Source organism: Grosmannia clavigera (assembly GCF_000143105.1).
Source record: "Grosmannia clavigera kw1407 unplaced genomic scaffold GCSC_113, whole genome shotgun sequence".
In the NCBI taxonomy this organism is placed as follows: Eukaryota; Fungi; Ascomycota; class Sordariomycetes; order Ophiostomatales; family Ophiostomataceae; genus Leptographium; species Leptographium clavigerum.
Window position 1 is genome coordinate 1,011,664 of NW_014040831.1, and position 23,058 is coordinate 1,034,721.

A 23,058-nucleotide genomic window follows, 5' to 3' on the forward strand; every position below is an offset into this window, starting at 1 on the left:
ATAGGTAGAGATATGAAAAGGGGTACGGAGAAATGGTCTCAATAAACCGGGATTCCACAATTGAATGTTCTATTATTCTATCAACTAGTTACGGATCCGAACAGAGTATTAGAAGCAAAAGACCTGGTCGGTCATACGCGAAACGGGTCCAGGGGTCTGGAAGCCGAGCGACTGCAAAGCCGCTTTGGAGGCGTTGATCATGCCAGGAGGCCCACAGAGCATGATCTTGGTATCGGGGGCGGGCTTGGGCAGCCTCTCGCGCATGACATCGGCGGTGACGAAACCAGAGCCATACGGCCAGTCAGCGGGAGGGTGGTCAAGCATGTACCAGACCTTGAGGTTGCGGGGATACTGGCGGGCAAAAGCGTCGAGCTCGCGACGCAGCAACATGTCGGGCTCGGAGCGGTTGGCATAGATAAGCGAAACCTCGGTCTGGTCGTGGCTGTCGTCGCAGATGGCGCGGATGAGCTGGAACATGGGCGTGATGCCAGTACCGCCGGCAATCATGCCGATGCGACGACAGAGCCGGCCGCCAGGATTGTTGTAGCGCATGGCGCCCTTGGGGCCGCGAAAGCGGACGGTGTCGCCAACCTGCAGGAGGGCGAGATAGCGGCCAGTCAGGAGGCCGTCGGGGTAGCAGCGCACGAGCAGCTCGAGCCGGCCGCGGTCAGCGTTGTTGGATGTCGGCGTGTACGAGCGTGCGACTGTCTGGCCGTCGATGGTGGCCTGGATGGCGACATGCTGGCCGACTGGCAGCCCGAGAACGTCGGTCGGCTGTGGCAGTCGGAACTCGAGCCGGAAGACGCCGGGCGCGAGCTCTGTCTTGGCCACCAGCGGCAGCGTCTTGTACGTCTTCGGGTCGAGGAAGCCGGCCGCCTGCAGCAGCGGTCGTGGCCGGGCAACGCGTCTGGACGTGGTTGTCTGCGTCCGGATCTGGATGGGAAAGCGTGTGAAGCCACTGTCGATGTGCAGAAACCGCGCCGACAGCCGGCTGCCAGCAACACCGACGAGAGCGGTCCAGAACAGGCTGGCCACGAGGACACCGCCACCAAACGTCGTCGCCGGGTTGCTGCTGCCGTGAGAAGGCGACGGAAGAAGGCACAGAAGGCGGGACACGTTGTGTGCACCCCAGAGACCGGGAAGGTAAACGGCCGCGACTGCCGCTCCAACCGGGACAGATGCCATGGCCAGGACGGGAAGCACGTGCAGAGACAGCGACGACGATGACGACACGGTCTTGGCCGACGACGATGACGACTGGATCAGCTGCACGGTTTTGGTTGGACGGCCAACACGAGTACCCTGCAGCGTGCCGACAACCAGGGCAGCCATGATCTCGTCGGCATCCTCAGAGTGGCCGGCATCATCGTATTCGTGCGAGGCATCAGTGCCGGCCACGTCGAGCAAGATGGCCGCACCACCAGGATGGTCCTGCAGATACGAGGCCACATTGTACACTGATGTGTCAGCAAGACCTAACTGGACAGGATGGGATGGAATTGCAGAGGGGGCTCACCTCTTCCGTGGACGGCAATCCAGAGATCCTCCTGAGTCTTGTGAGCAGCGACCTCGTCGGCCGTGAATTCAGGCAGGCTGGCCATGGTGAAGGTCGCAAAGAGCAGAGGTTGGTCCTGCTGGCAACATCGGCAGACCAGCGCCGGTTGCACGAACTATACCACTACTTGTATTGCCACGGATGGGCACGAACGGGTGGAGCGAAACAGTCGGTGACCGCTGCCGGTCCACCCCGAACGGCCCTGTTCTTGCGGAAATGGCGACGGCGTATCGGCAGTGGAGATGGCCGCACGCAACGGCCAGGTCTTGCGTATACAAAGTACTGAACAGAGCTCCATTAGCCGAGGCTTACCACCGCATTCTCCACAAAGGGGGACGGCAGCTCCTGCCAGATCTGACCGATACGTAGTATATACGCCACTTCCCCGACATGGAAACTTGGGCAGACCGTCTCTTTCTGTGGCCATCTACGAGTCTCTGAGCCGCGATGCAGACGCAGACCTTTTACTTTTTGGGCGAGCCCGGTGCCTCGGCCAAGGCCATCGACCTGGAGCCCGACCTGTCCTTTGACCAGCTGCAGGCCCTCGTCGGCGCCCATTTTGCCGTGGTCAAGCCGTCTGGTAAGAGCGTATCTGTCTCGTCCCCTATCGCATCCGTTCGTTCTCCGGTCTGACAGACGGCCCCCTAGGCATCGCCTTCCAGAGCGGCGACGATGCGCTGAACGAGGTGGCCGAGATCCTCGCGGCCGCCGAGCCGGTGGCCCTCACAGTCGATGGACACGCAGTGCGAGACGTGCCCAGTCCACCGGGCGGTCTTCCCTACGTGGGCAACTACCTGCAGATCTACCCAGACCACCTGGGCAACCACCAACGGCTGTTCGAGAGCCTCGGGCCCGTCATTAAGACGGTCTCGCTCGGCCGCACCGTCTACCAGACCAATGACCCCGAGCTTGCCCTGGTTGCCTTTGCTGAGGACGCCTTCTTCACCAAGCACATCAACGAGGCCCATCCGCTCTTCCCCATCAAGACGCCTGAGGCTGGCGTCTTCCTCGGCGACACCGACACGGCCGAGTGGCGGCTCGTCCACAAGTTCCTGCCGCCAGCTCTAGGACCCAAGGCTGTGCGCCACTACGCGCCCACGATGCAGCAGACGATCGAGTCGGCCTTTGCCGTCTTCGACGCCCTCGACACCCAAGACACTGCCTGGAACGTGTACCCCTACATGGTCAAGCTCGGCTCCCAGGCCGTCGGCAAGATCACCCTCGGTATCGACTTTGGGCACTTTGCCGGCCCTGACGCCCCCATGCACGAGATGGTCAGCCTGATCGCCGAGCTGCTCTCGCTCAACAAGAAGGTCATGTCGCGCGGCGACTGGTACCGCAGTCTTCCCTTTGGCGACCCGGCGCGACTGCGTGCCGTCCGCGCCCGTATCGAGGCCATCTTCGACGAGTCTGTCCGCAGCGCCACTGCCGCCGGCGTCGAGGACCTGCCGCTGCAGACGGCTGCCCTGCAGGCCGCCAACATGGTCGGTACGTCTCGTCTGGTGACACTAAACGCTCCTCGAGTCTGTGAGTCTGTAAGTCCACGCTGACAACCCCTAGACTATGCTGTCCGCGCGGTCGACAGCAAAGGCGAGAAGCTGCCGTCTGCGAACCTCCTCTCGGCCCTCATCGTCGTGACTGGCGCCGGCTTCACTACCACCAGCTCGCTGCTCTCGTGGCTGATCTACTCGCTCGTCACCTATCCCGGCGTCCAGGACCGCCTGCTGCAGGAGCTCGTCGACCACGGCTTCGACGATGAGACCGTCCTCACTGCTGACTTCACCGACGGCCTGCCCTTCCTCGACAACTTTGTCAAGGAGACCCTGCGCCGCCACAATCCCTCTTATCAGCCCGGCCGCACGGCCAAGGCCGATCTCGTCCTCCCCGGTGGCTATCGTCTGCCGCGCGATACCATCCTCATTCCGGCCCTGCACCACATCCACAACAACCCGGCCGTGTGGGACAACCCGACGCGCTACGACCCTGACCGCTGGGACACACCGGCCGCCAAGGCCGTCCCCAAGGGGGCCTTCATGCCCTTTGCTGCCGGCCCGCGCATGTGCATCGGCTTCCACTTTGCCCTGCAGGAGGTCAAGGTCTTTCTTCCCAAGCTGGTCTATCGCTACGAGTTTATCCGCGAGGGTGACGGGACCATCGAGTACGACCCCATGTTTCAGCTGATCCGGCCCAACAATCTTTATGTGCGGGCGAGTCGACGTGTCAAGTGGCCCCTGAAGACGACGGCTTAGTCAGCGGAAATGGGAGAGCGGTTTGATGTAGAGATCTTAATGTAGATAATTTAGAACATAGAAGGCAGACTGCCGGTATAGACTTTGTTCGCTCAGGAGGTGCGCGCCGACAGCGCCGGACCGGAGACATTCCTTTCAGGGTATATTTCGAAATTATCTTATGCTCGTACTCGTAGTGGAGTCGTGGTCCAAAGCTACCGAACCGTTCTGTCGTCAATGTAACGGGTTCCCCTTTCTCCTGCAGAACCGGAATTGATCCGCGGCCGTGGCGAACGAAGTGGCGAGCCCACCTTGTCTTCAAGTTTCGCTCTCATAGGCTGCTCAAATGGCAGGCAGCGCAGGACGGCGACAGCCGAAAGAAAGGTCGGAGGTGCATATACTCCGTAATGCGCAGATACCAAAGCAGCCAATCAGAACTGCCATTGGTCTTATCTTGCCCGCTTTTAATGCTTCTGTTAACACAGGTACTCGTACGGAGTATTTCGTACCTATTCGTACATAGGGAGTACGTATGATACAAACTGCAAAGAGACTTTTTATCTATGCATGGACGTATATCGACGACTGCCTTGATGCTAGTAACAATAGAGAGTACCCGGTAGAGTCAATGGCTGACTCGATCGTGGTTGGCTAAAATCCGGGGCGAGCCACAGGGTTTCAGCTGAAATCTTTTGTCAGAATATTTCCAGCCCAATCCCTCACTGCCGATAGTCCATTTCACACCTAAACTAACGGAAGCGAGGTCGGCTTTAGTTAGCAGTAACTGTCATTCAAATGGAGCTCAGGAGATCTGTGGCCATACACCAGTGCATCGCGTCACCTCTCCGTAGCTATTACATGAATCCATCGAGTCAAAGTTTCGATCTAACACGGGCCCTATCTGATGGCCCCCCCCACACTCCACCCCTAGTCCATAGCGTGCCCATCTTCTTAATTAGAGCTGTTCAGATCAACAGTGCTAGCCGTCTTTTCTTGTTCGGTGCTCTGCAAAACAAGACCGGTCGGGATGGCCGTCATGCTTGGCGGCAGCTAGTGGTGGGCCTATGTATCTTACGAGCACTCCGAATGTCAGGAGCCGCATAGCCACACAGCAGCCCAGACAGATACGGTCGCAATGTCGCGCTGCTCCGAGTGCCCATCGGTTACCCCCGACCATCCCATCGGTCAAGGCTGCGCAGAGGAAATGTGACAGGAGAGTAAAATTCATGTCTGTCGAGGGACGTTGCATTGGAAGGGCTGAAAACCCAGAGCTGTGTAGATGGGTAAAATCACTCAGCAGCCCACGGCGATCGCCAAAAAGCACACTGTATCCTGGTGCGTAAGGCTGGCCCGTCGGTATGCGTGCTTTCCCCAGTACGAACTCATAGTGCCCAACCAACGTCACAAATTTCGCCCGTTGCACTAACACAACGGCCTTCTGTCCATCCACCCACCCCTCTCCTATCTCATCATATAAGAGTACGCCGCCCTCTGTCCTCACCCTCATGGAAATGGGTATTTAAACCATCAGCTCGACTTGAGCGAACAGACTGATCTGCACAGCAACTGCAGCGACTCGTTCCTCGCCCTTTTTGCAATCGTCTATACGCACGCATTCTCGCTCCTCGCTCCTTTCGATGGATGAGGACCAGATTCCGGCACAGATCGTGCCATCAAGGCGGCGGAAGACAATGGGCGACTACCTGCACTCGCTCAAGGATTTGTTTTTCACGCGCAAAGGCCTCCTCGGCGATTACGACTACGGCTTTCTCTTTAGGCCCAACCTGCCGTTCATGAAGGCACCCCGGCTGTCGTCGCCCTTTTTTGGCCTCAACGACTCTATGCCTGTTGCGCTGGCGCTGCTGCTCGGCTTCCAACACTCCCTGTCTATGCTGGCTGGCATCATCAGCCCCCCGCTTATCATGGCTGGTGCTGGAGGCGCCAACCTGACCCAGTCACAAGAGCAGTACCTCGTGTCAACCGCTCTGATCGTCTCCGGCATCCTTTCCATGATCCAGATCACTCGCTTCCACATCTACAAGACACCGTATGCGGCTGCCTTCTTCCCTCCCCCCCATGCTATGGCCAAGCTGTCTGGGCTGCACAAACGGCTGACATCAGTGTAGGTACTTCCTCGGAACTGGCCTCATCTCTGTCGTCGGAATCTCATTTGCCATCATCCCCGTCGCCTCGGGCGCCTTCAAGCAGATGTACGCCAACGGCTTCTGCCCGACCGCTGAAGATGGAACACTGCTACCGTGTCCTGGTGAGTGTGTATATACTGCCCTTTGTTCTGCTTTCTCTTCTGCGTGATCTAACTTTCCAGATGGCTACGGAGCTCTGCTCGGCACAGCTGCAGTCTGTGCGCTGCTCGAAATTCTTATCTCCTTCATTCCTCCTCGGACAATGCTGAAGATCTTCCCGCCCATCGTCACCGGCCCCACGGTCATGCTTATTGGCATCTCGCTCATCCAGTCTGCCTTTGAGGATTGGGCTGGCGGTTCCGGATCTTGCAGCGCCACTGACCCGTCTGCATTCTACGCCCTTTGCCCCAATATCGATGCACCCCACCCGCTTCCATGGGGCAGCGCGGAGTTTATGGGCAAGTCTTCTGTTCATAACTCTATATCGCTTGTAGCTGACACATGCAGGTCTCGGCTTCTCCGTGTTCATCGCCATCATTCTCTGTGAGCGGTTTGGTGCGCCCATCATGAAGTCGACATCCGTCGTGATCGGCCTGCTGGTCGGCTGCATTATCGCCGGCGCATGCGGATATTTTGACAAGTCGACGATCGATGCAGCCCCGGCAGCTTCGTTCATCTGGGTGCACACGTTTAAGCTGAGGGTCTATGCGCCCCTAGTACTGCCGATGCTGTCGGTCTTCGTCATCTGTGCATGCGAGGCCATTGGCGACGTGACCGCGTCCTGCGATGTCAGTCGGCTGGAGGTCTCGGGCCCGATCTACGAGAGCCGGATCCAGGGCGGCGTCCTCGCCGACGGCTGCAACGGCGTGCTGGCCGCCCTGATGACCATCACGCCCATGACGACGTTTGCCCAAAACAATGGTGTCATCGCGCTGACGCGATGTGCCAACCGCAAGGCTGGCTACTGCTGCTGCATCTTCCTCATCATCATGGGCGTCTTTTCCAAGTTTGCCGCTGCCTTGGTGGCCATCCAGAGTCCTGTTCTCGGCGGCATGACCACCTTCCTCTTCTGCTCCGTCGCCGTGTCTGGAATCGCCATCATCACGCGTGGCGTGCCATTCAATCGCCGCAACCGCTTCATCCTGACTGCCGGCCTGGCTCTCGGTTACGGCGCCACCCTTGTGCCTACCTATTTCTCCTATGTCTTCACCTACAAGGGCAGCAACAAGTCGCTGTCCTCCTTCCTCGACGCCATCGTCCTCGTCATGGAGACTGGATTCGCCGTCACTGCCGCAGTCTGCTGCATGCTCAACCTGTCACTGCCCGCGGAGATCGACAATATTGACGAGAGCGAGATTCCTGCCGACTTTCCCGAGCCCGACGAGGCACCACCCACTCGTGGCGAGCTGGCCAGAAAAGAGGAAACTGATCGTGTCGGTGCTGGGAGCGATGTAACGGCACCGCGGACGTTTCTTGAGAAGTGAGGCGGACTTGAAGAATGGCACTTGAGACGCCAACTGGTAAATGGGACTTGGATTTGCGTTGATTCATGTCCAGGACCGGACCAGTCTCTCTTCTTTATGATACCTATCTGAGTTTATGCAACACGTACGGAGTTTGAAGCGACTTTTTCCAACAGTGGAAAGCAGACAAAAGGACTGTGGTACATAGTAATACGTACATGAGCCCATGCCCAGGTCATCACAACCGTTACTATTATTATTTGTTTCTATCAGATTGCACCTCGCCTCGCCAGATACTCTCATTTACTGTCCAAACTGATAAGATCATCAATCATAATGAAACCGCCAAACCGTAATAAAATCATCTGCAGAATGGTGAACGGCGAAACTGGCCCTCGTAGCTGATATCCTAATGTATACTAGTGAAATCAGCACTGATTGCTTTTCCAACATAACACCCACTATCCAGACACGCAAGCGATGCACAAATAGTTCAGAGACACTCAACGGAACGACCCTCTTCGCCGTTCTGCCGCTGTCATCAGAGTGATATCAAAGTGGACACCCGGGATATTCCCATCACCAGTTCCGTGATACGACGGAAAGCTCTCAGCTGATTTGTCAGTGTTATGTCGCTTGCTTGCTTGCTTGTTTGGCGACTTACCTGTGTAGCCCACCTCACGTCTGTCCACTTCCGCATAACGGCCCCAGGCACTTGCACAGCCCGAATTGCCGTGAGGGTCGCGTCAATTCCAGGCACCCCAACAAGCGTCACATTCAAACGGTCAGCCCGCTGCAAGACGCGGTGAAGCCATGTCGCCTTGTCGGCCCAGTCCTCAAAATCTATGCCGACACCCCAAGCCCAGCTTACAAGCATCGCGGTAATAAAGCCGGTATTAGGAAGATTCAAGTCCTGCGTCGGGGCGAGCTTGTTGTCGATATATTCGATAGTGGCCATTGTCATGTAGCCGAGCATCTCAATGATTGCACCGACCTGCTCTGGGTCATCCATCACTGATTATAAGAAGCCGAGTTAGCAGTCTACTACCTAATAAAACGAAGCGGCATTATTAGGGACGTATGCCTTACTGCTTAAGTCGATAAATCCACTGTTGAGGAACAGAGCGACACTCTCCAGCAACGGCCACAGCTGCTGTATATTCGGGTTGCGTTCGTATACTTGGTTGAATTGGATAAGCTACGTTTATTGAGGTACAATTGGTCAGCGCAGTCACCAAATGAAGTATGCTGGCCACTTACAATATTTTGGAGCACTTCGAGCTGGCCATACAGACTGAAGTCGTTGTACACGTGCATCTGAAAGGAGTCTTGGTCGCGCTTCAGCGTCTCGAGGATCCAAAACCGCGAAATGTCCAGTCCGCGTACGGAAGAGACACAGGGGTGGTCGGGATAGAGGGATGCCAGCTTGCCAGAGATGTTCTTTTTCCTGTTTCTGGCATCTTCGCCGCCCTCGGCATCCTCGCCACCCTCGTCATCGTTGTCGTCTTCATCTTTACCGTCCTTATCGCCCTTGTCGTCATCTTTGTCGTCCTTGTCCTCGTCCTCGTCCTCGTCCTCATCATCCCCGTCCGGGTTGCGTACTTTCCTCTCGGGCACACAAACAAAGTCCCAGTCGTCGTAGCCCTCGTCAGCCTTGAGTATGACGGGCTGCATCATCGCATCCCGTTGGTATTTCAAGAGAGTCGGGCTTCGGATACCTAGTTTGGATTTGTTCTTCAGCACCCATACACCACACCATACTGCTCCCACCACTCGCGGCTGTTTAGCGTCATGCTGTGATCCGGTGTCGCATCGATGGCCACAACCCAGCAGTCAGGCATGGGAATCTTGTGGATGTGATCGACGGACTCCTTCGGCATCACAGTCGGCATGAAGAACTCTCCATTGGGTCCCATTGGGATGCGGTACGAAATCGGGATTTGAGCCGTACGCGAACCCGGAGCTGGCGCTGGCGCAGGAGCAGGAGCGGAAGCCGCGGCCAAGACTGGAGCAGATGTTGGGATTGTGGGCGGAGCTTCAATAGAACCTGGAGCTGCTCGCGAGCCCGATGGCGACGATGCATTCGCTGCTCTCGACACCTTCGTGGGCTTTGTAGTTGCAACTCCGACATTGCTGTCGCTGTCAGCGAGAGCGCGCTTTCTGGGAGGCATTTGAGGTAGGTGGAGTACAAGATCGGTGGAAAAGAAACTTTGGTGCAGGTTCTCGACTGCGAAGATTTGAAGATTGATGGTTTGGTCAGCGGCGTGTTTGGGTGTGTTGTTGTACGGAGTACGGAGAACCGTTTGCGAGTATAACGACGCGTACTTTACGCGTCGCGCGCTTAATGAAAGCACGTCCCCTATGCGAAGTGCCGCCACTACACGTGATACCAATTCCGCAGACAAACTCAACAAGGCAAACCCTTTTTATGGTCCTGCTTACAATTTATTGAGACTCAACATACCAAGACGTAACGGTCCAAATTGTACGCCTGTTTCTCCGTAGTGAATGGCTCAGGTCGAAGAAACTTATACGTCCTTTAACAAGATAAAAACACTGATGCAACACAAATAGTTCTATTACGTCTAGTAGTACGCATCTGCCAAGGCCTTTTATGATGTATTTTAAAAATAGAATGAGCTTAGCCGTCATTAATGTCAATTACGGAGCAAGAAATTAGATGCATGAGTTTATGCAAGTAGCTAAAAAAGAACTCATTATATTCTCTAGACAAAGAAACTACTCGTGTTTACGGTACGTAACGCCGTAAGCTTGCTATATTGCTGCTTGCCTTGGGACTTCTATACCATATCAACCTAGTGTCAGGGAGTATAAAGCAATCATAATGAAAGTAAACGATTTAATAGCCGTTATTATTTGCTTATCGTGTGGAGAATGGCCCGGCAACAGACTGGCACAACACTTCGTTCCTGCAAGATAGTACAATGGGCAAAACAGTACTCGTACGCACACTATAAAGGTGGCTCACCGAAACTCTGCATAACTGAGCTAGTCTAGGAACAAACTACAGAGTTTATGTAGACATTGGGTGATTGTTTCACGCGAGAACATCTAGCGTGCCTCAAAGGCGGGCCATGAGAAGCCGTTAAGAGATTTGCTGCAGCGAACGAGCTGCCGGAGTACTATGCAGGCCGTGATACCGTGCCCAGGGCCTGGGCTAGGTCCGCAGCGTTGCAAGCCACGAGGGAGGGCGACATAGTCGGGGCACATGCATATCAGGGATTACCTTCTGCTTTGATAAGGAACATGACCTTCCTAGCTCGCCAGTGCGTTGACGCCGCGGCCGCGGTCTCGGGATACCGGGACCCACTGCTTCCGCTCTTCCCAGACGCCGTCTAAACCATAGGAATAAGGATGATGTCTATGTCTTGGTTAGGCGAAGAGCATCGTCCGTTGTTATAGCTCGAAGCCGTGATGCCCTTATACAATCGAAGACCTCGTGGCTCAGGGCTCGAAAGATGGTTGGGAACTGTTGCATCCGGATGACTGCATCGCAAAGGTCCATGCCATCCCAGCTAGAGGAATATGGAGTAGATTTCAGACAGGGGCAGACCGGGTTGAGAACAATGATGATAACAGCAAACTTTTCGAGTGCAGAGACCTGGAGATGGGGGCCGTATTTGAACATAACACCTCGTGTTGCCGTCTCATGTTTGCAGCCGACGTTGCAATCATAGCGACAGTGGGCGGTTGATGACTGACCACGATGATGCGAAGCACAACAGTGACAGCAATGCCCCTCTCGTCAGAATGAAGATCTCGTAACGCGCGCACGGTCACCTATCTGGCCAATGGCAGATAGCGGACAATGTGGATTTTCAGCGACATGGGTCGGGGAGTTTGGAGCCTCACCTTCCTTTTTGGTCGTTTCTTGCGATTAGCCGGCTCGTATTCAACAGTCTCGGAGGAGAGCCCCAATGGTATCGGTCGTATTGGAGAGGGAAGTCCACTTGCCGGCACGGCTATGCCGAATTGGGCGTCGCGATAGGCGAAAAGGCGGAGATCTGTCTGATTTGGGCGGGATGCCGATTCCAGCATTCCCCTGCTAAATGACGCACGCCGTTCGTTGCAAACGGAAGGTTGCATGAAGATCCCTGTGCAGCGGCCGTTGAGGCTGCGATAACGGGCGATGCCAGTCGCAAGAGGAAAGTGTAGGCAATTGTATTGGCTTGGCGAAGGTCCTCAGGCCAGCTGCAGCTAAGTGGATGTCATCTCGGAACAGCCAAGGTGAGAGGCCTCTGCTCTGTACGGAGTAGAGAGCCAGGCGGTTCGCTTAGCCGATTGACTCTCCTCCCTCTAGCAGCCTGGCTCGACAGACGAAGATGCACGCGCATGGCAAGACGCAATATATATATGCGACGACGCGGCCACTCGAGCAAGACGACATTCCTTCTCAACAGCCAAGATGCGTCTCTCAGCCATAGCAGCCAGCCTGGGGGCTCCGGCCATTGCGGCTGCCACAGCCAACTACTCACTCTCGGACACTAACAAGGGGATCGCACCGGGTGCTTATATTGTGGAGTTTACTCCGGAACATGTGCGTTTCCGGTGGCAAGAATGACGGACGACGAACGGCACTAACGGGCAGCAGACGTCTGTCGACAGCTTCTACCAGAACCTGTCGTCGAACGGGATCCACGCGGTCCAGCGCCGAGCGTTCGATCATGCCTTTTTCTCTGGCACTTCGTTCCACCTGCCGGCGAACCGGACATCCGACCTGGACGTTATTGGCAACTTTACGCAAGTCAAGGTTTGTGTCTGCACATGCACCACTTACAAGCAGTGCGACGTCTAACAGTCATCCCAGGCCATCTCTCCGGTCCGTCTGTTCTCGCATGGCTCGCCGATCTCGCGGGACAAGCGCTTGAGCAAGGTGGAGGCGCTCGCACGGAGCAACAAGAAGCGTGCGCTCCAGGGGGCTCCCTCGTCTCACGTCATGGCGTAAGTTCTTTGCCAGGGAAGGTGACGACGGTGAACATTCAGCTAACAGTCACGACTAGCGGCGTGGACAAGCTGCACGCAGAGGGCATAGATGGCAGCGGGATCATGATTGCTGAGATCGACACAGGGTAAGTCTTTGTCTTTCCGTCTTTCTGTTGATCCTTTCTGGCTGACATGGACTGCAGAATCGACTACACGCTCCCGGCTCTGGGCGGCTGCTTCGGCCCCGGCTGCAAGATCTCGTTTGGCTATGACCTGGTCGGCAACAACTACACGGGTGCCAACACGCCGGTGCCAGACAACGACCCGCTGGACTGCAACGGCCACGGAACACACGTGGCCGGCATCATCGCGGCATCCGATGACCCGTATGTGCTAGGTGTAGCACCCAACGTGACCCTGGGCATCTACAAGGTGTTTGGCTGCTCAGGCGACGCGGCCAACGACGTGCTGATCGACGCCTTTTTGATGGCCTACAACCACGGCGTCGACATCATCACGTCGAGCATTGGTGGTGCCAGCGGCTGGCCTGAAGAGCCATGGGCAGCCGTGACGGCGTCCATCGTGGCGGCCGGCACGCCCTGCATGCTGGCGGCCGGTAATGACGGGTCTGACGGCATGTTCTATGCCTCTTCGGCCTCTGCGGGCGACGACGTGACTTCGGTCGGCTCGGTCGACAACATCCGAACGCCCTCCGCCTCCCTGCTGCTGGACTACGTCGTGGATGGCGCTTCGACCGAGACGACCTACAACGAGGGCTCGGGCTCCTTCACCGGTGTCAGCCTGCCGCTGTATGCCAACTCGTTCAACACCAGCATCACCAACGACTTCTGCAGCGCCATCACGGCCAACCTGACCGGCAAGATCGCCTTGATTCGCCGTGGCACCTGCACGTTCGAGGCCAAGGCCGACGTGGCCAAGAATGCTGGCGCTGCCTATGTCATGTTCTACAACAACATCGCCGGCACGATGACGCCGTCGCTGGGCTCGGCCTCTCTCACCGGCGCTGGCATGGTCTCGGCTGACGTCGGCACCAAATGGGTCGGCCTCCTCGCGGCTGGCAAGACGGTCACGCTGACGTTCCCCGACAAGGTCGAGCTGCTGGTCGACCCGACCGGCTCAGCCAACACCGTCTCGGGTGGCCGCATGAGCACCTTTAGCACGTGGAACCCGACCAATGAGCTCACGATCAAACCGGTCGTCTCGGCACCTGGCGGCAACATCCTGTCGACGTACCTCTCGGACAAGGGCGGCTATGCCGTCGAGTCGGGCACGTCCATGGCCACGCCCTTTACCGCCGGCGTTGTCGCTCTCTATCTACAGGCCAAGGGCCGTGGCATCAGCCCGAAGCTGATCAATGCCGCGCTCTCCGGCTCGGCCACACCCCTCGTCTTCAATAACGGCACTGCTGACTCCTCGTACCTCACCTCGGTCGCCCAGCAGGGCGGTGGCCTCGTCAATGCCTATGCTATGATCCGTGGTGGTCTCTCCGTCACCGAGGCGAACCTGGCCCTCAACGATACCGCTCACCACGTCCAGGACGCCGCCTTCTACGTCCAGAACGACGGCACCACCACCGAGACTTACACTCTGTCTCATGCCCCTGCTGCCAACGCCTATGCTTTTGATGCTTCCTACACCGGCGAGGTCGCCGAGTTCCCTCCGCCGATGGACACCAAGTACGCTACCGTCCAGATCTCGCCCTCGACCCTGACCCTTGAGCCGGGCCAAAAGAAGCGCGTGACAGTCGAGGCCACTCCCGATGCGTCTCTGGATACCACCCTGGTGCCCTTTTACTCCGGCTTCGTCAATATTACCGGCGGAGGCTCCTCCGTCTCGATCCCTTACGGCGGTGTTTCTGGCAACATGCACGACATTGTCATGATGTCCGATGACGGCCCGTGGCCCTACGTCATCGGCGGCTTCTACAACACGACCAACACGACCAAGACGTACAAGCCATCGGCCGAGACGTATCCGTCTGTCATCTTCGAGTCCCGATGGGGATCTGCCGCCGTTCGCATCGACGTTGTCTCTACCACAGGCCCCAACCTTTTGCATGAGGCTGGCATGAACATCACCGGCTCCATCGCCGGCTTTCCCCTCATGTGGACGCCGCGTAGCTTCTTGTCTGGCACCTGGGACGGCAGCCTGGCCGACGGTACCACCGCCACCAGCGGCACATACAAGTTTGTTGTCCGTCTGGCAAAGGTTTTTGCTGATCTGGCCAAGGGCAGAGAGTACGAGACCTACGAGACGGTCGAGTTTGTTATGGATATGTCTTAGATGTGTGGACAACTCGGCTAGAGTGTAAAGGCATGAAAATAAAATATCGATTTCTGTCTAAGCGTGTCTCGGTACACAAGGCTACGTAGCTCGCCTCGAACATCACATCCGATATGGTGTAATGGCTAACATCGGTCGCTCTCACCGACCAGCTCGGGGTTCGATTCCCCGTATCGGAGCTTCTTTCACAATCTCTTGTAGTATAGTGGTCAGTATACGGGCTTGTCACGCCCGGGACCCGGGTTCAATTCCCGGCGAGAGAGAATTCATTTTTTGGGGAAAAAGAACATGTTGTCGATGGTGTACGGCTTTTTTATCAAGACTCCGTTTTGGCTTTTTTGCCGCTAAGAGGTTCTGTCGAACGAGCTAGGCCAGAATAGGTTGGAAGTAAAATCTTGTACTCCGTAGCGCAGGATGGAAAGGTACATGTACCCTGTGGGTACAGCGCTCAGACCCACCTATTTAGTATGAATATCAGGCATATCGGCATATTTCGTAAGTACCCAACCACACACATGCTCACTCAGAATGCAGTCGTGATTCGGCTTAGTTGATCTCAAGATACATAGTGGCCTGCCTTGAAAAGGCCTCATAGCAACCATGCCGCCGGAGCTACTCATACTGTCCCAGCAGTTTCGGGCTTTGGCGCGCCAGTCGCTTTGTCGCCCATAAAGCCACCCGATACAAGGTCCATCGCAAGCTCAAACGGATCCGATCCTGCTTTCTTCTCACCCACGGACGTGAGTCCGGCCGCCGAGAATGCCTGTTCAAAGTCGCGCTGGATGTCCTCAAAGTCCTCAATGCCAACAGAGACGCGGATCAGGTCCGGAGTGACTCCGCCCTTGATTTTCTCCTCGTCAGGAAGCTGCTGATGGGTGGTGACCCATGGGTGGATGATGAGGGTTTTAGCATCGCCGACGTTTGCAAGGTGAGAGCATAGCTTGAGGTTATCAACGACGGCGCGGACCCGATCAATGTTGCCGGCCTTTTCGGTTCCCAATCACATCAGCAATCATTTTCAGCATGACAGGGTAAGACTTGATGGCAAGCACCAGGGCAGAGGGATGACAACGTGGTAGGGCGCCAACTCACCACACCGAACGTCAGGACACCGCCCGCACCGTTGACCATCACCTTCTTGGTGTACTCATAGTCCGTATGCGATTTAAGCCCCGGATAGAGCACCCAGTTGACGCAAGGGTGCGCCTCGAGCCACTCGGCCAGCTTCTGTGTGTTCTCAACATGTCGCTGTCCTCGGAGGGAGAGCGTCTCGAGCCCCTGGATGAACAACCAGGCGTTGAACGGGCTCATACAGGGGCCGAGATCACGCATGCTGTCCATCCGTAGCTTAGCCGAGAGGGCTTTGAACTTGTACGTCCCCCAGAAGCGCAAGCCGTGATACCCGTCCGCAGGCTCCGTGAAGCTGGGAAATTTCCCAGATGCAGACCAGTCGAAGTGACCACCGTCGATGACGATACCACCCATGGATGTACCATGACCGCCGATCCACTTCGTGCACGAGTGTGTGACAATGTCGGCACCCAATACGAGGGGCTTGCACAGGTATCCCCCCATGCCGAAGGTGTTGTCCACGATGAGAGGAATGCCGTGCTTATGTGCGACTTCGGCAATGGCGCGGATGTCTGGAACGCTGTGCTTGGGGTTGCTGATCGTCTCGATGTACACACAGCGAGTATTCTCGTCGATGGCAGCATCAATGTCTGCGGGCTCGTTGCCCACCACCCACTTCACGTCGATCTTGAACTTCCTCATGTACACACGGAACTGGTTGTACGTACCGCCGTACAGCCACGAAGTACTGACAAAGTTCTGTCCGGGCTCACAGCATTGCGTCAGGGCCATGAACTGTGCCGCGTGACCTGAGGCTGTGGCCACAGCCCCGACACCACCCTCGAGCATGGCCATGCGCGTCTCAAAAACGTTGTTGGTGGGATTTCCCATCCGTGTGTATACGTAGCCATCTTTACTCCAAGCGAATTTGCTGGCACCATCTGCAAAGGAAAGTTGAAGGTAAGCATCGCCACAGACAAGAGATATTCGATTTTAGGGCATCGTTCCCACGTACCAGCAGCATCTGTGAAGTTGTATGCAGCCGTCTGGTACAGTGGCACAGCTCGACATCCGTTGACCGGGTCCGGCTCTTGACCGCCATGTATTGCGACGGTAGAGAATTTGGGTTCCCTATTTTTGGTCAAAAATTCATGCTGTGACCAAGACTACTGCAAGTCTGCTTATACAGTCCAGATTCAGATAATGTACGTACCAGTCCACATTAGCCAAAGACCCAGAGACAGGCATTTTAAAAAGGGCGTGATATCAACAAAGGTCAGGAAAGGTATTGGAAGTTAGAACTCTCAACGTTGTTCGGATGACCACCCAGATTCTTTACCAGGACAGAGCCTGAATACAGATTTATAGGCAAAAGAAGCCCAAACAAGAACCTTTCCAGTATCGTTCGATTCTTCCCCTGCCTCCACTGAGACCACATTCCGTATATCTCGTCATTTCTCGGTTCTCCAATACGGAAAGAGCTTCCAAAAATATTTTCTTGCTATCTTGGAAGAATTGAGATAGGGGATAGATTGAACTGTTACGAACTGATCTGAGTGATTCCCGGGTTTTGACTTTTAACTACTACGTCGTACTCCGTACCGGGATTTACACAAATAGACAAGGGTGTGTGAAGAGTCCTGATAAGCATTTCAAACCCCGTGGTCCGATTTAAAAGTTCGAAAACTAAGAGATCGGCAAGTCCCCGTACGGAGTATTAGTCCATTTCCCTTGTTTTAACATTCCACAGTGGAGCTCCGATATGTCTACTCGTCTTCTGTTTCTCCGGCATTTCCACAATTACCGGTATCAACTGCAGCGACGAGCACCATTCAAATTTTATTATTATTATGCTCTACCTGATTTTACGTCGGTGTGAGAAACGGATCGGCGGCGCTTCGTATTTGGTCTGTCAAGGGCTTTGTGTTAGCATTTCACCATCATCCAATCATTCTTGATTTTCGCAACACCCAACAGAGACAAATGCAGTGACATGGATAAGGACGCCAGAAGATGTGGTAAGTTGCGTGATATCATAGCGATCACCCGGCAGGGAGTGCTTTACACCCCACGCGAGGTAAGATGGCCGTGACAGGATATGTTCTCAGCGTGGAGAAGGCCAAGCGGATTCTGGAAAGCGTACCTCGCATGCCACCTAGAGCCTCAAACGCCACTCCGTAATTTTCCAAGGTGGCCAGAATAGACGCCAGCCCTTGCCGAAGACGTGTAAGCAGGCTGGCAGCCAAGAGGCCATTGTCGTCTCCGCTGCCAGTCTCACCACCCTGCTGCTGCTCCAGACCAGCTGGGTACAGTGCGTTGGTTTTGTGAACCACCATAAGCAGGGCGTAGGCGCACTGCATCGCACAGCAGGCAAATGCGGGCATCGTGCGTGGGGCCACGACGGCAGTTGCCGAACAGGTCGGAGAAGACAGACAGCACAACTGCTGAACCTGGCTGGGAATGCTGGCTGGATTGGCTGAGCCGGTGGGACTGTTTTCTTGCTGCTGGGTCCGCGTTGTCGGGGGTGGGGGCTGAATTCCAGTGGGGTTCGGATAAGGCAGACCAGCAAAGGACTGGGTGATGTTGAGGGCAGACTTGAGGCAAATCTTAGCAGACTGGTGGCTGCTGAAAGGGAAAGAACGCGAGGGGTAATTATGGTTAGTACGGGCTGATGGAGAGGTGGTGGGGATATTGGAGGAAGAAAAGGAAGATCTGCTGGTGTCTGAAGGGGTTAAGACGGGCATGCTGGACATTCCAGAAGTGCCAGCTCGAAGTGCAGAGAACGGAGGTGGTGGTGAGATGCTGATGCTGTTGAAGGAGAACGAGGAGCTGCACGAGCAGCTGTCCGACTGCTTTGGCTCCTGCTGGATTCCATCCACTCTTGCACCGGCTCCCGTCGTCCATTCTGAAGGCACAGACGTGAGGTCGCAGTGTCTGCGAGAGAACACCGGATGATCATAGAAGGCACAGTACCGGTGGACCTTGATGCGGGCGCTGTTAAGCTTGATGCGAGCCATGCATCTCAAAGAGCGTGTGAGGACTTGCTCCGTAGGGTCAACGGGGGAGGCGATGGTGCCGGGTAGGTCCCAGAGATTGGCACTGGTATTGAGAGGCTCAAGGAAGAGCTCAAACTCCTTCATTCGCGCATAGATGCGTGTCATATCGTCGCCGGCCTGAACTGTCTTGTTGAGCTCGACAACGAACTGTGTCGCAGCCAGAATGGCCTGTTGGGCCTGTATATAGACAGTGAATGCCTGAAAAGGTAATTGCAAGTCAGTGTTTTGATATAGAATCTGTGGGAAGGAGAAAAACCACCTCTGGGTCTGCCTCGATGATGGGAAATTTGGTTGTGAAGCGCTGCGCAAAAACTTCGAACGTCGGATTCGTGTTACCCACGATGGATCCTTGGCAGACACAAACGTACGTCATCCACCAGACCCTTCGCTTGGCCTCGACCGCCTCAGCCCCGTCGGGCGTTGTATGTAGACCCAGAGCCATCGCCGCCACAAGTGCTTGACCGGCCCGGCTCTGCATCTTCTTGATGTTACCACGCTGGGCATACTCATAGACACTGAGGATGTCGAGAGCGATGACCGACTCGAGATTGAGCGGGACGCCAGGATGAAAGGGCATCCGAGTGGCAGAGGATATCCCTAAGTGCACGTTCGCCGTCTCCTCGGTTGCCTGCTCGAGCGCCTGAGCCGGCTCGACGGATGAGTGAGGTATTTCGTTCTCGATCTCGATGCTCTCGATTGCCGATTGGGCCAGATACTGGGCGTATTTACGCCGAAAAAGAACAGACTCGTGGTCTTGGTGATTCATGTCGTCAGGGCAGGGGATCAGGGCTAGAATGGCGGAGATGGCCAGTGATATGGGGGACGATGGCTCGAACTCATCGTCTCTCATCTGGTTCTGGTATTGGGCCAACGGTCTGTCCACAGGCACATCCACCGGTGGGGGCAGGATCGGGAAGTAGGCGTGTATGAAGACATAGTATGCCTCCAGACTATATCGTTCCTCAACGTCGGATTAGTCATGTTACCTGTATGTATCTTTTACATTGTTATACATATCCACTTACATGGCAGCATCGCTGCTGTATGTTCGGACCATAGGAACCTGCGGTAGAGTTTCCAGTCCCGTTTCCGGCCTATTCCCGGCGTCCATGTCCGGAACATCGTCCTGTCCAGCTGTGTTGTTTCTGACGGAGGTTGTTTCGGATGCGAACAAACTGTCGAAGATGAGGTCGCTATCTTGATAAAAGTCCTCCTGGATCTGCGCGAGTCCCGCTCCGGGATCGATATAGTTCGCAACTGAGATAGCTGTTCTCGGCAATCAGTGTCAACTACAATCAACAAGGTGATGGCAGCATAACACTGGGTACAGCACATACGGTCATGCCTTTCCCTCTCCTGCTTCTCCTCAGCCATCCTGACCTGTCTCGCACGCTCTGCGACGTCGTCCGGCAGCGGACGGTCCTTTCTTCGCGCGCGAGAGCCACCTCGCCTGCTAGGCTTGTACACGCACTCGCGGCATTGGTTCTGGCACTGTCGATCAAAAAAGAAGCGTTAGGCAAATTCTTCCAAGATGCAGGGGTCCTTCAATCTGCATCTCACGTTAGCGCAGGGCAGCCGCCCATCACATCGGGTCCGGGAGCCTCGGCTGGTTTTCCTGGGGTCAGCAGATATTCAATATTACGATATAAAAGGGTCGGGGTATCTAGAACATCTAAAGTAGTGATCGCAACGGCCCGCTGAAATGGGATCCATCCCGCTTACCATGACAGACACGCCACCTTGGCCGGAGGCGTGGCGAATTTCCTCCTGGCCGCTGGGTGCGCATCAGTAGACGAAGTGGAAGCAGCGGTTGACATCTTCGAGAGCTGCACCGTACTCATAGTACGGGATATTCTGATCAATTAATGCTGACTTTCCAATGGGCATCCGGATCTCACAGCACCAGACGAGCAATCCCGTGCAAGTATCAGATCAAGGGTTGTCACTTTCAATTGAGATTTGCGAGGTTAGGAAACGGCAGGAGTTCGCGAGTGGGGGGCGATTGCTGGAGGATGTGTTAAAGGGAAAACTACGGAGTATTAAATCCCGGGCTATCCATCTGGCCTGCCTTGGCTGCATAGAGGTGGTCTGTTTCCTAAAGCGGTGTAAGAGAAACCGGCGAAAACCGGCGGGAAACCCCACGTCTCTGCAAGGTGTTGAGATAAAAATGGGGCTTCATTACCAGTCCAACTTAGTCAGCCAGCGCGGGTCAGCATCCTGAATGCAATGCTTGCGCAGACTTGTGCAGGCACGTAACTAAACTATCACCACCTCCTTAGAGCCTTACTTTGCCGGCTTATCCCGCACTAAAGAGACATGTTTCTACCTGATTGTCTTGATCGCTACTTTCTGTCCCATTTTCCCTAGAAAAGCACAACAACTATTATCAGAACTTATTATCCTCACTTGCGTATGCAGCTATCTTAGACCAGCAAGACCAGTGCATAGTAATCCTCAGAAGAGCATATTTCCTAACAAATGCACAAGTCCCAGCAACGAGACAAACTTCCGGCTCTCATTTACTTCGTAAAGATCACGTTAGACGCTGGCTTCTGGCTCACTTGCAACGTGCTGTGAACGTGTCCTAATAAGTATGACAAGAAAATCACCTCTGCTTATTTAAGGCATTACTCACAAAATATCCGGCCGAGAGTAACTCCCCACAGGATCGAAATCGAGCTTTGCACACTAGCTGTCAGCATCTGTATACAAGCGAAGAGTTTAAAGAAGTAGAAGTTTCGCTCACCCGAGACTCATGGATCTCACCCAAGTCTAGCTTGGCGTAAATAATTGCTTCCTTGTCCCAGAGTGGTTCGGAAAGAAAGTGTCCCAGTGGGCCCACGACACAAGAACCACCGTGGTTGACGATATCATTCTTCTCCCATTTCCCTCCATCGGGTCTTCTATCGTGGTGTTCCGGTGTGAAAGGGGGGTAGTCATCGGGAAAATCGGAGACACGGCAGACGGAGTTCACAGAAATGACAAAGCAACGGCCCTCCTTGGCAATGTGCTGCATTGTCGCTGTCCAAGCAGGGAGGTCATCGGCGTTCGGAGCCAGATATATCCTACAATGAAAATTGACCGGGATTAATCAAACGCATCTGTCACCTTTTGGTCAGGATCGGGGCTTGGAGAGGGATTTACTCACTCGATGCCTTGCTGGTAAAGAGCCATGCGAGCCGCAGGCATATAATTTTCCCAGCAAATGAGGCTCCCGATCTTCCCGATGCTTGTGGCCTCGACAGCAAGGCCATCTCCAGCTCCACGGCCCCAGACGAGACGCTCAGCGGCTGTTGGTATTAACTATACAGATACACCCCCACCAAGTTAGATGTGACCCAAGCTCTGGCACATTGAGTAAGCATACGGGCATTGAACTTGCCTTGCGATGCTTGTACAGCATGGACCCGTCTCTGTCCAACAACAGCGCTGTGCAGTACAGTGTGCCGCCGGCCTTCTCGATGATGCCAACCTGGAGCAGGACATTGCAGTTTCGCGCTGTCTCAACGAGGACGTCATATTCGGGGGAGGGGACCTCGACGGAGGATTTGCAGTACCTAGCGTACCACTCTCGTCCTGTGGGGCATCACGGAAAACAATGGCTTGTCACTAAAAAGGCTAGATATGATCTTAGAATACACTGAAACTTACCCCGAGGTTCCCTAGCACCTATGGTAGCATCGAAGGAATATCTCCAGGGATAAGCGGAGAGAAATGCTTCACTAGGGACACGGGATAGTAGAATAACCCCAGAGGTCAATTGCGAGAACTGTGCTGCTGGTGGGCGAATTAACCCACGGGAACACCACAAGGTCAGCTCCTTTGGCAGCCGCTTCAGCCGTCAGCTTGCCCAGCTTCTCCAGGCTCCTTGCCAGATCAAAGGAAACAGGCGCTGCCTGAACGGCCGCGACCGTCACTATTTTCGACGAGGAACTCATGATAGGGCTTATCATTTTGGTAATATTTCATAGCTCAAGCGAAAAAACGGTACATCATTCCACTCCATATATACGCTTTGCAGTCAAACATGCCTTTATTTTGTCAGGCTATCTGATTCTGGCTGGGCGGTATGCCTTCTTGCTGCTTGTTCGAAGTTGGATTCGTTGTAGTTCAAACGCCGGCGTTTGTTACTGATAGCATATTCAAATCCCGGGGCAGTATCCCGAGTGGGGAAGGGGAACTGTATCGGCTCGCCATCATCACAGCAATTGTAGGTATGCTATGTATACAAAGTAAGCTTATCAATAATACCAGTCGCAATTGAAACACAATGGTGATCAGATTAGTCACCTC

At 55.0% G+C, this 23,058-nt stretch overlaps 7 protein-coding genes across 7 annotated transcripts; 3 read left to right on the forward strand and 4 right to left on the reverse strand.

Annotated features, from left to right (window-relative positions):
* Positions 1 to 108: 108 nt before the first annotated feature.
* Positions 109 to 1,601, reverse strand: CMQ_3805 (cytochrome b5; the record flags this gene model as incomplete). Its single annotated transcript, XM_014319743.1, has 2 exons — positions 109 to 1,457; positions 1,517 to 1,601. 2 exons carry the CDS (start codon positions 1,599 to 1,601, stop codon positions 109 to 111), a joined length of 1,434 nt encoding a protein of 477 aa, XP_014175218.1.
* A 401-nt stretch (positions 1,602 to 2,002) lies between these two features.
* On the forward strand, positions 2,003 to 3,804 carry CMQ_3923 (cytochrome p450 monooxygenase; the record flags this gene model as incomplete). The annotated part of the gene is made up of 3 exons (XM_014319861.1): positions 2,003 to 2,135; positions 2,204 to 3,043; positions 3,116 to 3,804. The coding sequence occupies 3 exons, from the start codon at positions 2,003 to 2,005 to the stop codon at positions 3,802 to 3,804; spliced, it is 1,662 nt and encodes a 553-aa protein (XP_014175336.1).
* Positions 3,805 to 5,420: 1,616 nt separating this feature from the next.
* Positions 5,421 to 7,411, forward strand: CMQ_3311 (purine permease; the record flags this gene model as incomplete). Its single annotated transcript, XM_014319249.1, has 4 exons — positions 5,421 to 5,830; positions 5,910 to 6,049; positions 6,110 to 6,283; positions 6,435 to 7,411. The coding sequence occupies 4 exons, from the start codon at positions 5,421 to 5,423 to the stop codon at positions 7,409 to 7,411; spliced, it is 1,701 nt and encodes a 566-aa protein (XP_014174724.1).
* Positions 7,412 to 7,751: 340 nt separating this feature from the next.
* On the reverse strand, positions 7,752 to 9,561 carry CMQ_3649 (uncharacterized protein; the record flags this gene model as incomplete). The annotated part of the gene is made up of 5 exons (XM_014319587.1): positions 7,752 to 7,799; positions 8,055 to 8,404; positions 8,480 to 8,588; positions 8,651 to 8,843; positions 9,140 to 9,561. The coding sequence occupies 5 exons, from the start codon at positions 9,559 to 9,561 to the stop codon at positions 7,752 to 7,754; spliced, it is 1,122 nt and encodes a 373-aa protein (XP_014175062.1).
* Positions 9,562 to 11,816: 2,255 nt separating this feature from the next.
* CMQ_3868 (subtilisin-like protease) lies at positions 11,817 to 14,638 on the forward strand (the record flags this gene model as incomplete). Its single annotated transcript, XM_014319806.1, has 5 exons — positions 11,817 to 11,948; positions 12,003 to 12,161; positions 12,219 to 12,352; positions 12,412 to 12,480; positions 12,538 to 14,638. The coding sequence occupies 5 exons, from the start codon at positions 11,817 to 11,819 to the stop codon at positions 14,636 to 14,638; spliced, it is 2,595 nt and encodes an 864-aa protein (XP_014175281.1).
* A 616-nt stretch (positions 14,639 to 15,254) lies between these two features.
* CMQ_4104 (O-acetylhomoserine O-acetylserine sulfhydrylase) lies at positions 15,255 to 16,957 on the reverse strand (the record flags this gene model as incomplete). The annotated part of the gene is made up of 4 exons (XM_014320042.1): positions 15,255 to 15,623; positions 15,731 to 16,650; positions 16,725 to 16,840; positions 16,923 to 16,957. 4 exons carry the CDS (start codon positions 16,955 to 16,957, stop codon positions 15,255 to 15,257), a joined length of 1,440 nt encoding a protein of 479 aa, XP_014175517.1.
* A 617-nt stretch (positions 16,958 to 17,574) lies between these two features.
* On the reverse strand, positions 17,575 to 22,718 carry CMQ_3876 (nitrilase cyanide hydratase and apolipoprotein n-acyltransferase; the record flags this gene model as incomplete). The annotated part of the gene is made up of 11 exons (XM_014319814.1): positions 17,575 to 17,618; positions 17,853 to 18,942; positions 19,025 to 19,715; positions 19,791 to 20,031; positions 20,103 to 20,256; positions 20,488 to 20,539; positions 21,401 to 21,444; positions 21,512 to 21,830; positions 21,914 to 22,068; positions 22,133 to 22,341; positions 22,514 to 22,718. 11 exons carry the CDS (start codon positions 22,716 to 22,718, stop codon positions 17,575 to 17,577), a joined length of 3,204 nt encoding a protein of 1,067 aa, XP_014175289.1.
* Positions 22,719 to 23,058: the final 340 nt, after the last annotated feature.